This window comes from Sceloporus occidentalis, unplaced genomic scaffold, assembly GCF_023333645.1.
Source record: "Sceloporus occidentalis isolate IW3139 unplaced genomic scaffold, rSceOcc1.0.p SCAF_43, whole genome shotgun sequence".
NCBI classification, from domain to species: domain Eukaryota; kingdom Metazoa; phylum Chordata; class Lepidosauria; order Squamata; family Phrynosomatidae; genus Sceloporus; species Sceloporus occidentalis.
Genome location: NW_028317023.1, coordinates 3,167,652 through 3,180,918, shown reverse-complemented (window position 1 = coordinate 3,180,918; position 13,267 = coordinate 3,167,652). Strand labels below are relative to the sequence as shown.

The following is a 13,267-nucleotide window of genomic DNA, read 5'->3' as shown; positions in this document are numbered from 1 at the left end:
TTCTCTTCTGTATCCAGGGACATCCGAGTTGTGACACTAGGGCTTCACAGACTTGGTATAAATGGGCAAAAGTGGTATCATTCAAGCAGAAAGCAACTTTTTAATGTCCCCTCATGTCTTTCAGAGGGTTAGTTATATGCTGGAATAGATACAGAATGCAGCCCTCCTCTAGACACGGAGGGCGATCATCATACAGGAGCTACTCAGCAGTAGCCAGTGACCTACCAGTAACTATTAGAGACATACGGTCATGAGACCCCTGTCCTTAAACAAATTCTTCCAAGTACGGTAATACCACAGTTGGCGTTTCTAGTCACAGGTTTTATTCATGGTCAGAAATATCTGGTGTGCGCATGGAAAAGCCTGAAAACAAATATAGTTAACGTTAGCCTGTTGGACAATCCTAAAGTTTTATGCATTAAGCCCCTCCAAGAACACCCTGGCACATGGTCACAGTATCTATGTAGCTCCTATTGGAGGAAAGTTCTTGGATCCATTACTTCTAATGCTAAGTGTATCATGAATTAAATGATCTTATCATAATGGTTTGTTTTTTTTACATGACAATATAACAGAGATCCGATCAATGAATAGAAACACTAGAGCAGCGAGATTACACAGTGAATTATGGGGCCTGCCTACAAAAGTAAATTTGCTCATACAGCATAAAAATACTAGGTTGGTCTGTAAATGGATTTTTTCATAATGCAACCTTTATCTCTACGACATAAATACGCTGCTTTGTATTTAATCTAACAATGGAAATATGTGTCTGGACTCCAGCGTAATCAGGAATACAGCCCAGGGGGCTCATTAAATTTCATTATTCCCTGCTGGGTCAGAGAGCAGTGAGAGGGTGTTTGAGCTTCGTATTAAAGATTAGATAAAAAGATCACTTACAGAGGATTTTTTTCTTTTGTTATTTCTGGAATAACCTAGAAAGTTAATATTTAATACACATTAAAACAAAGCTCACACAGAACATGGTAAAATACTAAGCAAGCCTTGACTGTTTGAGTGCCGGATGGATGTGAGATGAAACTTTGCAGTCCAGCCAGGGCTGGTGCAAGGATTTTCCCCACCCAAGGCAAAACATAATTTTGCTGCCCCCTTGCTCCACCCCCACAAGCCCCTCCCCTTTCCCCACACCCACTTATACCCACTCCTCACCATAGTGACCACGAGCCGCGCTTACTGAATGACCGCGGCCGGGGCTGCTGGCTGTGCGACTGCCGGCGCCCCCTCCAAGTACTTTGCCTATAGGTGGCGCCGGCTCTGAGTCCAGCGAAGTAGAGTGAGATCAGCACGATCAGCTCAGACTGGCCATCTGGTACACCGGGCAAATACCCGGTAGACTGCCGACACTCGCCCGGTCTACCGATCTGGCTGCACTTACGTCATCAGGAGGCCTCTGGCCTTAAAGTGTCAGTGGGGCTGCGTCACAGCCAGTCTGACCCTGGGCACGAGCACCAATAGATTAAAGAGTATAAGAAAGTGTTGACTAAAAATAGACGTGTTCATTTGCTAAACTCTAAATATAAGAAGGAAGACGCCAACTAAGCTGCTAACCCGACTAATATATACAGGTTACAAAATCATATGATTTTAAAGAAAAAGAAAACAAAAATAACATTTGGAAGAAAAGAGAAGGGGCCTTATGTATTAAAGTTGTGTGTGATTCCGAGTTATTCTGGAAAAATGCTCTATTTCTTCAAATTAGTCCAATAGCTTTGTCATACAATTACTCGCAATTTAATTTGTTCCCAAGGCTACTATATGCTTACATGTGACTGCAATTACACAGACGACAAGTATAACGTATGCAAAGGATACAGTCTGCTGCCAAAAAGCAAAGGCAGCAGCCAAAACAGGCAGGTCTTTTAATGGCAATGGATATATGGACACGATACATAGACAGGAATGATAAATAGTGCCTCTTTAGCAATGTTTTGAGAGCCTAATGGTATGTCTGCACAGGATAAGCTAATTGGAAAAAAATAAGATAAAATTGCCCTGGCATGCAAACAGGAGTGGGGCATATCGCACATGCGCAGATGCATCACTTCAACGGACGCTTAAATCAGGGAGACTTGCACAGTGTTACGTTACCCCAAGTTGTGCTTCCAATCGCTAAGAACTGGTTTGGAGTCCCTGTAAACAGGATTCATAAATCTATTTTAAAAATACTTAGTCTCTGGGTTTTTGGACCTATAAATGCTTCTAAATTTACTTATTCTAAATATATATATTTATTTAATATTAAAATTATTTATTGACTTATACAGCGCCATCATATTGTTCAGCTCTGTACGATGGTTAGGAACCTGAACCCCACGTGTCTTCATAATGAGAACTAGGAGACGTACGAAGGATTGACACCACAATGGCAACTTCAGATTGAAGAAACTGTGGAGCTCACATACATTTTATATCTGTCATTGATAAGTCAACATATTTTTTTTGCGACTGTGTCCAGAATCTAACATATTAATACCCTTTGTTTAGGAACTATATAGCGGGTGGACATTTTTTCTGATTACAGCAGAATAATAGATTGGTAGCGGTGAAGGTAGATTGTTTCCTAATATAATATATCATCATTGCGGTGACAAATCATTCCAACCACACAAACCATTAAGAAAACCGCCTGTACGGACTGGACTAACCAGCAACTCACAAACTATTCATTTAAGGAGCAATAACTGCTCCGATACAGTAGCAGTCGGAATGCTCTAAAAATGACAATGGTAACCCAGTGCGGTGAGAACTTTTATCCTGCTGGTGCTTAAGAAAGGTTAATGGTGGGGGCAGGGACCATATGAAACGCAATAAATCAACACATGGTCTCCAGCTGTGGACCTAAACTCCCATCACATGCTCCAAGAGAATCCACGTCTATGGTTAATGAAGTATTATGCCAGACATGTTCCTGGTCAGAGTTACCGTTGGGGCTGTGATTGAGGTTTGCTTAACCTGTTCACCTGTAATACAAATGGAGTCAATGGGAATAAATTAGAAGACACTACATACACTGTGCAGGGAAACTGCTTGACCTTCCTATACCTTCCATAATGGAAAACATGAGGGCAGATGACATAATTACAGACAGCATAGATGTATGTCATAAAAAGTTGTTCACGTCTCCCACCAGAAAACCAGAACGTCTGTTTATGAACTAAGCAAGCCAAGGATCCTGGGGGTTTCTGTTTAAATACCAAGTGTCAATGCAGCCTAAACAGCAGGCACATGTCCTTTTTCGGTTAGTTATTTCAAATACTTTTTGTAAGTTTAATAAAATAAATAACCGTAAAGTGGGCTGCCAGGTGGAAAATTAATACATTCTTTTTACTGGAAAGGGATACAAATGACCTTAAATATATAAAATTATTTTAACAACACATAAGAACTCGATATATACTAAAAAAAAACAAAAAAAAACCAACACAATACTCCATATACAGAGTGTATTTGCAATACGTACTTTTTTTTAATAAAGAAAGAAAACATATACGGCTAGAAAGCCATTAACCTCCTTTACCACAAAGGTCAGTGCAAATCACCCTGGACAACACAGCCCCTACCGAAAGTATCAAGCTATTAATCACATGAGTAGATCCAAAGGAACCATCACCTCTCATTCTAGAAGTTACAGCTGTGAGCCTGGCCTCCAGGGACATGCACGGAGCCAGATGTGGTGAAATGATGTGATCGGGAACCAATCACAGTACTCCCTACCAACAGCTGTCTGGGTCTACAGCCTGGTAATAGGATGGAGCTTATATTGAAATCCGTATTCTCATAACCAGACTGTGCATATCGCATATAACAGATTAAAAAAGAAAACAAAAAACAATAATGTAGATAAAAGATATTGTTGAATTTTAATCGCTTGGCCGAACAGAGTTCGTTTCTGAAGTATGGCCTACTTGTGGATACTTTAAAAAGAAAAACATAGCTGCAATGTTTTTGTAAACTTTAAGTTGATCCACAACCTATTCATTAATTTTGCATGGCGTTTTCACTTAATGTCCCATGATAGTCACTAGTCAGCAAGAAGTGATAATAATGTACCCCAGAGAAAAGACCCTCTTGTTTTAGGCGTTTCAGGGTACCCCACTCACCATAATTAAGAACAGTTGAACTCAGCATATTATAGGCAGCATGGGTGCAGAATCCAATTTAGCCCAATTTCCAGATTGTTATACCAGTTATTAAACAAACTATGTAGGCAAATGAAAAGATACAAAGTAAGGTACATCCTGCATGTATTATACATTTTTTTTTTTATTACTACTTAAAACGTAGTAAACGTAGGTTTTAACCTCACCTGAAGATCTGCCTTAAAATTATAATATTCTTCTGTCTTTTGATTTCCTTATTCTCCACTAAGAAAAAGACTTTTTGCGATATCGCTAGACAAGACCTGCTTTGTGATGATCTTCGTGTTTAAAAGTGTCAGCAAACATAATTCAGCTTTCTGGGGGAAAGGTCTAGCATTACTTAATTATACTTTACCTGCCTTATCTAGGTAGCACATAGCAAAAAGGTATCCCGTGTATCCCACACACTATCCTCCGAGTGACTGTGCAGTGGGTAATTCTGAAACATGGTACAGTAATCAAGACGCCAAAACAAAAAAAAACACAACAAGCTATCTTTTTGATACATTTTGACCTTATCTTGTCATTGTAGTAGATCCCAAGGTCACTTGTTTTACTACTCACAAAGCATGCGAGCATTTGGATAATTACGCAGTTCTTATTATCATGATATCTAATAAACTTCCTAACTTTTACACGATCCTGAAGTGTAAGAAAAAATATGTCCTGGTTTGTATTGAAAACTGCATGCGATTCTAGATATTCTCTATTATTTGACTGTAGCCCTTGTACTGAAGGGGGGAAAAAAATACAATTTGAGAAGAAAAAGTCAAAAGTTGAAGGAGTTTGATTTCAATGCAGTGGGTGGGTGAGGAATGTGCGCCGACTAGCAGAGACAACAAGCCAGACCTACTCTCGGTTTTGTTTTCTATTTTGGTTGTTCATGCTAGCCAACCAATTACAGTACATATGGTAAAATGATTTCAAAATAAATAAAAAGCATAACTTGAGGGCTAAGTTGTAGATGTCTTTTACCGATTTGATTAATGTGGCAATCATACTATCATCATACTGGCCAACACATTTACTATGGCCAAAAAGCCCCTTGAAGACAACACTAAGTCTATTCTTCGATGGGTAATAGGAAGATCCAATGCTCCCATCTAGCCTTCTTCTCAGGGAAGGGAGGAATGTTTACTGCTATTTAGGGGCCTTTATATATTTTAGAACTAGGACCTTGTAAATTGTTAGGATTTAGGATCCAACCTAACTGTCAAAGTAATACACCAAGTGTGTAATATAATGAGTGAGGGACCAATAACTGATCATCATGCTATGCATTAAAATAACAAGGAATCCACAGATGAAGAAAGTTTATCTACCTCGGTTGACTCTGTTCCATTAAGTCTGTGTTTCTATGGGGGAAAGTTTCCATTGTACGTTTTCCATTTAAATGATGCCTCTTATCGATTTGCAATGCATCACATTTATAATAAAAATGGGGCAGGCCTCAAAGGAAGAAAGCATACGAAAATTTGTCATCTATTTTGTTTTTCCGATATTAAAAAAAGTTCAGATGTCTTGTGGTGGTATACAAAACATCCATCATATTGGATAGATAAGTAAACAAAGCCAATAAACAGTAAGAAACCAAAAAACTATTTTGGGGTGTTTCCAAGACTAAAAACAGAGGTCTGGTGTTTCACATTTGGCACCAGATAAAGTTGCTCTTGAAATGTCAAGACATTCAGCAGCCTTACTGAAAACAATGATCACATGCATGTATAAGTAACCATTTCATAGCATAAGGTAACTTGCAATGCAGCCGAACATCGAGCTGTACGGTCCGGCCTAGCCTATTCAGAAACCTACTACAACACAAGGGTTGATGGCTTAAAGGATAGGTGTGTTACAATATTGCGGCAGGAAAGTAAAATGTGGATTTGACACCCAAAAGTATTGAGTGGGTTTTAAACACAGTTTTTTAATAAACCTATCAACCTGCAGTAAAACTGGTTTTCACTGGGATGGTTGAGCAAAAATGTGGACATTCAAAAGTGGTCTAAAACATATACCTTCCAACGTAGTGCAAATATTATTCCACGCAATATATATATATATATATATATATATATACCGTATTTGCTCGATTATAAGACAAGGTTTTTTTTCAGAGCAAATGGGGGTCGTCTTATAATCAGACCTCAAATAGGTCTGACTATGAGACGACTAAGATCCAGATCCCCCGCAGCTGCCCCACTTACCGGTGCTTCTGAGTCCCCGGTGCGTAGCCGGGGCAGCGTGTAGAGGTCTACGCGATTCGCGTAGACAACTTACGCTGCAGCCGGAAGGAGGTGTGGCTAGCAGCGGGGGTTGTCTGCGTCCATCGCGCAGACCTTCCCCGGCTGTCAGAGATCAGAGTTCCCCGCGCCGGTGCCGCACTGACACCCACCCATTTTTTTTTTCTCTCTGACACCCACTCATTTTTCCCTTTAAATGAGGGTGTTTCCCGCTGTGTTTCAGTGTGCAGTCCTGGCCGCATCCCGCAAGGGAAGGCTCCGGGAAGCCGGAGCCCAGAAGTTCCCAGGTATGTTAATAAATATGCTCAATATTATTGGCGTCTCCATTATGAACAATGCTGTCTTATAAAAAATAACTGATACTTAAATAAGAAAATCATATTTCAGATCAAAACATTCTAAAACAAGCAACACAGGGTGCCTCGAAATTAGGCAATGTTTGGCCAAGATACAGCATGCTTATTGAATCAGACAACTTTTACATAAGTAATAACTAAATGTCACTAGCAGCTGTCATATTAAATGGCCCCATGAACACACATCATACACAGTAATTAGCATTAACCTTCATTCCTACCTAAAGAGAACATTAAAACACACAACCCTCAGAAGCATTGCTAAGGCCCTCCGGAAAGTGTACAGCATTACGACTGAAAGTCGTAAAAAGGTTTTACGTCTTAAGGGAAGAATCCCAAATATATGCTGCCTTAGCACCTATCTCAAGACCTCATGGACACAACACAGCACTGCAGCTCTACGGTTATATTAACCATCCACACAACACAATCTGTGTAATTCTAGCATATATATGAACCCAGTGTACAGACAGACTAAGGGCCCATATAAAAAGGGCCCAGGGTTAGGCTAGGGATGTTTAAACACAGAATACAAGCGGCTTTATGAGTAGATGTATAATGGCAACATTATTTGTACCCTGTATTATTGTATAGAACAAAAGGAGACGAAGGGACGATTCTAACAAAATGGAATATGAAACCAGCTATAGATTTCAAACACAGGCTTTGTTTAGCTAACCGTCAAGTGACAATACAGAGGGTATGCTGTAGTAACCCCTTAAGGACAACTGGTTGTCCTTAAACCTATTAATGACAATGCATTATAAGCCTGTACATGTATGGGCTTTGTCTTGAAGGGGTTAAAGAAATACACACCTCTACCATTATGGTAACTCAGAGCACTGTGCTTACTGCATGAGAACGTGAACTATGTTTGCTACTCAAAAGGTTAACAGGTATGGGGAAACAGAAATAGTTCTGCTCTTTAAACCCTAAATATAGGCTATATTTTTTCAAAGGTAAAAAAAGTTACATATCGTGTATTAAACATAATAAAACACATCAAATAGTATAAATACTGCACAAACTACCAGCACGTTTTTTTACTAGGAAAACCACACAAGTATTCCATTCGTACTCAAGGGAGCGAAAGATACACGTATTAGTTATATCTATACTTGGTTCTTTAAGAGATCTGTAAATGCGTATAAAAAAAACACTGACCAAACTATTAAAAACAAACAAACAAAAAAACGAGGGGAGTAAAATATCAAATTTCTGTATGTAGGAGGATACTTTATTAGGTTTGGCGAGGAAATAACATAAGGACTGGTACGGCTAGCTGCAAGTTTCCAAACTAGGATAAGATTTCGCTGGAAAACAATCTACCTGCTGAAGGGCTCGCCAAGGACTAAAACATAATTATCCTTCAAAACCGCGTACAGCGCAGAGGTTAAAAGAACGCACATACCCCACGCCAAGCGAGCTTGGCTCAGACGCAGCAAAGCTTACCTGTAACATACAAGACATTGTCAGTTTGATGATCCTAACTGGGCTCTGTGCTGGACTTTTTGACAAACTGACCGGGTACGGGGGCTACTTAAAGTGGTCAGCTATTTTTAACAATGGCACGGAAGGAGGGGGAAGGAGGGAATTCCACAGCAAGTGTCCAAGAGTGAAAGACATAAGGGGGAGTTCTACATATAACCACTTGATGACTTAAATTGCCCTGAATCATTCAGGGTACTTTGAAGACAGTTCTATATTAAACCTAGGGAGCCATTAGGATTTTTTTTTTTTTTTTTAAACTCTCCCTTGATCTATTTTTGTTGCTTACATTATTAATCAGCACGTGAATCCTGTTATATCTTAACACAAAAGTTTCCATAGAACTGACTTGAATGTTTATTGTTCCCTTTAGAAATCACGGGTTGTTTTCACACACGGGGTAATGCATTGCAATGAGGCAGGCAACTTTTTAAAATTTTTCCCCATGTATAAATTTATGTTACAAACAACTCTTTTCATTCTCTTAGAAGCTGATTGTAGCGGAGGTTCAACTGAAAAGAAGCGCAACAGCAGCAGCAGCCAATCGCATGTTTCCCATCTGAGCTAGCGCATATCCTATTGGCTGCTACTACACTCAGTCAGGCGAGTGCTACCGAGCATGTGCGGGAAACATACTTCATTACGCTTCACGGTTTCAGTAGAGGCAGATCAATAAATTAAATCATTCTCATTTGAGAACTCCCTTAACCAAACAATACATGTACTAATTTGCATGTCGCTCACTTAAATGGAGGTAGGCCTCACACCACTGCTAAATTATGTTCCTTTAGTGTAAACTCTAATGTAAATGGTGGGGAACACTAAAATTTGCATTAAGGGACTACAAGGTGCCCTTTCCTGTACATTTTAACTGTTTATCTTAATCCCTTTTACCACCTAGTAGTGGGCAACGGCATTACATTCTACAAATAAAAAATGTAAAGGGTCCACTCAACTATCATATACATTAACATGCTTATGCTGACTGGAATGTCCTTTCATGACCCCATTTTGAATTGGGTTAGAACACAATCATTCCTTGTCCTCCAGCTGCAAAGCCAATATTAATGGTTCACAGCAGCTTTAAGACCAGCCGTCGCCTATCCTGTTTGAATATTTATGAAGAAGTTGTGTAGTTCATGTCTCTTACAGCAATGCAGAGCAGATGACAGAATGACGTTCTGCAGACCCCTGACCTCCACTAGTCATTTATGATTCTCTCCACCAGGTTTGCACCTGGGAAACATCAGTATCAGATTCAACTAATAGAATTCCCATTGAAAGTGTGTGAAATGGTAATAGCTACAACAGTTTTAGGTGTAAGCTTGTAGGAGAGTTTGATGAAGAGCTTAAGGTTCAACTTGTCGAATTCACAATGCAATATGGAATGCCAAGACTGGAAAGTTTCTCATGTGAAAGTGCTGTAGAATGCATAGTTCCACCTCAAAGAGGAACCATGCATCAGCTTATTGGTTGCACACGGGTTTTTCAACAGCAAAAAAAAAAACGACACATGCAAATGTCAAGATATATCATTTGGGACTTTCCAACAGGATGTCTATGTGGGGGGTGCAACTGCAGAAACAAAACAAGCAAATGTATGGAATGTCATAGGGCCTTTTGGGAGATGGTTCCACCTGCTGTGTGATCAACATGATGGGAAGTTAGTGACAGACTGTCACTGATATGAGGTTAAAAGTACAATGAATAAAGTTAAAATTTCAACTCCAGCAGTTAACTATTTGTCATGATGGGCCAATATTGGCAAGCTTCTTCAGCAATAATGGCTGACCTGGCTTCTGTGAGAGGAGACTATGAAGAAATCTCACTGACTTAACTATACATAATACTCTTCCTGCAGGAGAATGTCACTGTGGCTGGCCCTACACAATGTATAGCGAAGACAAGGAGTTAAAAGTACAACTCTCCTGTCAACTCATCCATTCGTGAATACGCCCTGGGGTCTATTCATTAAGGGAGTGTCATTGGGATAACTGTATTTTAGCAAATTGACCTTACTATACATTGTAAAGGGCCAACCCCTGGTGAGCTTCTACTCCAGGAGAAGATTGGATGGCTCTATATAATACATAGGTAAATTAGTGAGATTTCAGCACCTTTTGACTTATATATTACACAGCCTTTTACTGGAGAAACGTGCTAGTGTTGACTCATAACATTAAATAGTAAATGAGAGCATTAAAACTTCAACTTTCTCTTTAAAGACAAGTCCACTTTGTCCAAGAAAAAGTATTTTCAATAATAGATCAATAGGTGTGTAACTAGAGATGAAACTGCATAAGGTTTTAAGCCATAAGATATATATATATATATATATATATATATATATATATATATATATATATATATACACACACACACATATAATCAGAAGGTTAAGGCTTGGGCTTTAACATGGACAAAAATAACTGTGCAGCCAAACGTTGCCCAGCTTTAATCCCATTGGTGTTTCTGAGATCCTTACAGTTCATACTGTACATCGAAATGAGATGACAAAACTTGAACTGACAAAGATAAACCGATACATTGGGTTAAGAGGACCCTGCTCACAAGCTTACCAACTAGAGGGTATGGGGTGTAGAAGGACATAAGGAGAGATAGTACATTAGATGACTGAGGGAGTTGTATTAGTGGCAGGTAAGATATGGAGGTCCTAGTTGAAAATTAAAGAGGGAGAGCGAGTTCCAAAAGTATGAGGCAGCCCTTCTTGTAAGTCTTGTAAGAGGTGATAAGGGAGGATCCCAGGAAGACCCAGTGGAGGGCTTCACAAAGTGGGGAAGCAGAAGACGTGCCTTGTGTAAGGAATATAAGCCCAGCAAGCAGCAAAGGAAAGTCAGGACAAAGGAATACCAACCATAAGGGCCTTGAAATATTAAATGTGTTTAACGTGAAAACAAAACACAAGAAGGAGAGCAACCACTTGTTATTGACTCATGTATTGCATATGCACTAAACTAATGGCCATCTAAGCTTTTCAGGTTATATGTTTTGTGTCGGTCATAAGAGAACTGAGCATATAATTTTTTTATTTGCTAAAATCATACCTTCACTTATTGGTAGAAGACATGTCTATAGACAACATGAGGAATATAGATAGAGGAACATAAAGACTTTTTGTGAACCTGATCATTTGTAGACAATTCAAGAGAGGATGAGAACCCCTAGGTTATCCTAGAGCTAAAACATTGTACCGCAGCAGAGAGGGCGCTACCTTAAAAACAAAAAGCTGTTTAGGGTCACCTATGATCTAAGGAGCCCTAAAAGGTATGAAAGACATGTGAGAAAAGGATATATTCACTAAAGTAGGAGTCTGCAGGAGAGTTGAACATGGTGAAAAATCTTAAAATTCCCCTCAGTGCTTGAGTTATGCATCTTACAGGGCTGGTGCACTCATTTTACAGGAGAAACATGCAAAGGATGGCCCTTCATAATGTGTTTATAAAGAGTTGCAATTGGAAGCCAACTACAAATGCTTTGTTACGTAAATAAACCTTAAGGATTCCTCATACATTATATCCCAGTAACAAACTTACTTATCAAAAGTATCGCGTTGCTGAGTTTTTCTATGATTATTCGTACCATTACACTTAGGGGCCCTTTAAATCTTTCCACTTAGGACCCCTGTTAGAAAACATGCTCACATTTAAAAGTAAAAAAAATAGTTGTATAAAATAAAAATATTACCGTAATTTTGAGTCGCAGATCAAGAATATTAAAAGTACATTTCATTGCAAATTAGCGAAAGAGGGTCAAACAGCAGGATCATAGCACTGGTTTTTGGGATGATTGTTCCCTTTTTGGCACTTTCTACCAAAATTGCTCTTTATACATAATATTTAGGCAGGTACAAGGTGGGCATTTTACTGTAATTTTTGTCCATTGGTCATTAATGGTATTTCCAACAATGTTAATATACTTCGCTGCCACAAGAGTTGCTATAAATATAAAAAAATGAAACGGATATATATATTATATTCGGTATGTATTGCCCGGGCCCCCACTGACCTGCGCTTTCACGGACACGGAGAGCTGGGCGTGGCTGGAGTACCTGGTCTGCCCCTCCCCGCTCAGCCCCACGGCTCGGCTCAATAGCTCCACCTGGCGGCTGAGCTTGTCGACCTGCTCCCGGAGCTGCCGGTTCTCGCGCTGCAGGTCGGTGACAGAGCGGGACAGCGGACCCGCCAGCCTCAGCACGTCTTCCAGCTGCCTCTCCATCCCACGCCTGAAGCTGTCCATCTCGGTATGGAGCTCCTGCACGGTTTCACGCAGTGTGCACAGCTCGTCCTCCGGGGCTCCGCGGCACACGGTGCCCGGCCACACCGACACTTCTACTCCTTGATCCATGCCGGCTGCAGGAGGAGACTGGGTGCAAATAACGCTGGGTTATGGGGAATACTGCGCTGGACGTTTCTTTGCGTGTGCAGCCCGCTTAAAGGCAGGCGGCGAAGTCCTGTCCACAAAGCATCGTGTGAACAAATATAAAGAGTTAATTCTCCCGTGCGCGGTGTACAGGGGCACCGATGTGTTACGGTAGAGCGAACGGCTCCTAGTGATGCATTACACCGTTTGCTAAGGAATATTACACGAGTCACTTCCGCCGTGCAAGGTGTGCAGCACCCCAGTGGGAGTCACTCCTGCCGGGTACAAACTGAGCTCAGCCACTCGAACCTGCGGCTTTAAAGGTACAGCGTGCCCCGAGTCACCGTGCTGGAACAGGGCAATTAAATGTTTAGGCTCTGGAGCTACTGAAACTTCCACAGATGCTTAAAATGAACTCAATTAAGAATATATCGTATGCATTGCGTAATCCCTGCGGACCGATGATGGGAGTGCTCCTTGGATGTAGTATCCCACAAACTGAGTGCCTGACACTGGATGGTCTCACTGTACTCCCTTCTCACTGAGTCAGGGGGAGGGACACAGGAGAGGGGGGGGGGGCTCAGAGCCTGCCTGTCTGCACTGTCCTGTGTAACCAGGCTCTGCCAAAATAAACATGCTCCTT

General features: G+C 40.5%; 1 protein-coding gene across 1 annotated transcript in view; it reads right to left on the bottom strand.

Moving 5' to 3' along the window:
• Positions 1 to 12,609, bottom strand: part of LOC149289695 (smoothelin-like protein 2) — a 39,501-nt gene extending 26,892 nt beyond the window's left edge. Inside the window, exon 1 of the mRNA XM_089490225.1 lies at positions 12,271 to 12,609. Coding sequence (XP_089346351.1) covers positions 12,271 to 12,609 — 339 coding nt within the window. The remainder of the gene's footprint in view (positions 1 to 12,270) is intronic.
• Positions 12,610 to 13,267: the final 658 nt, after the last annotated feature.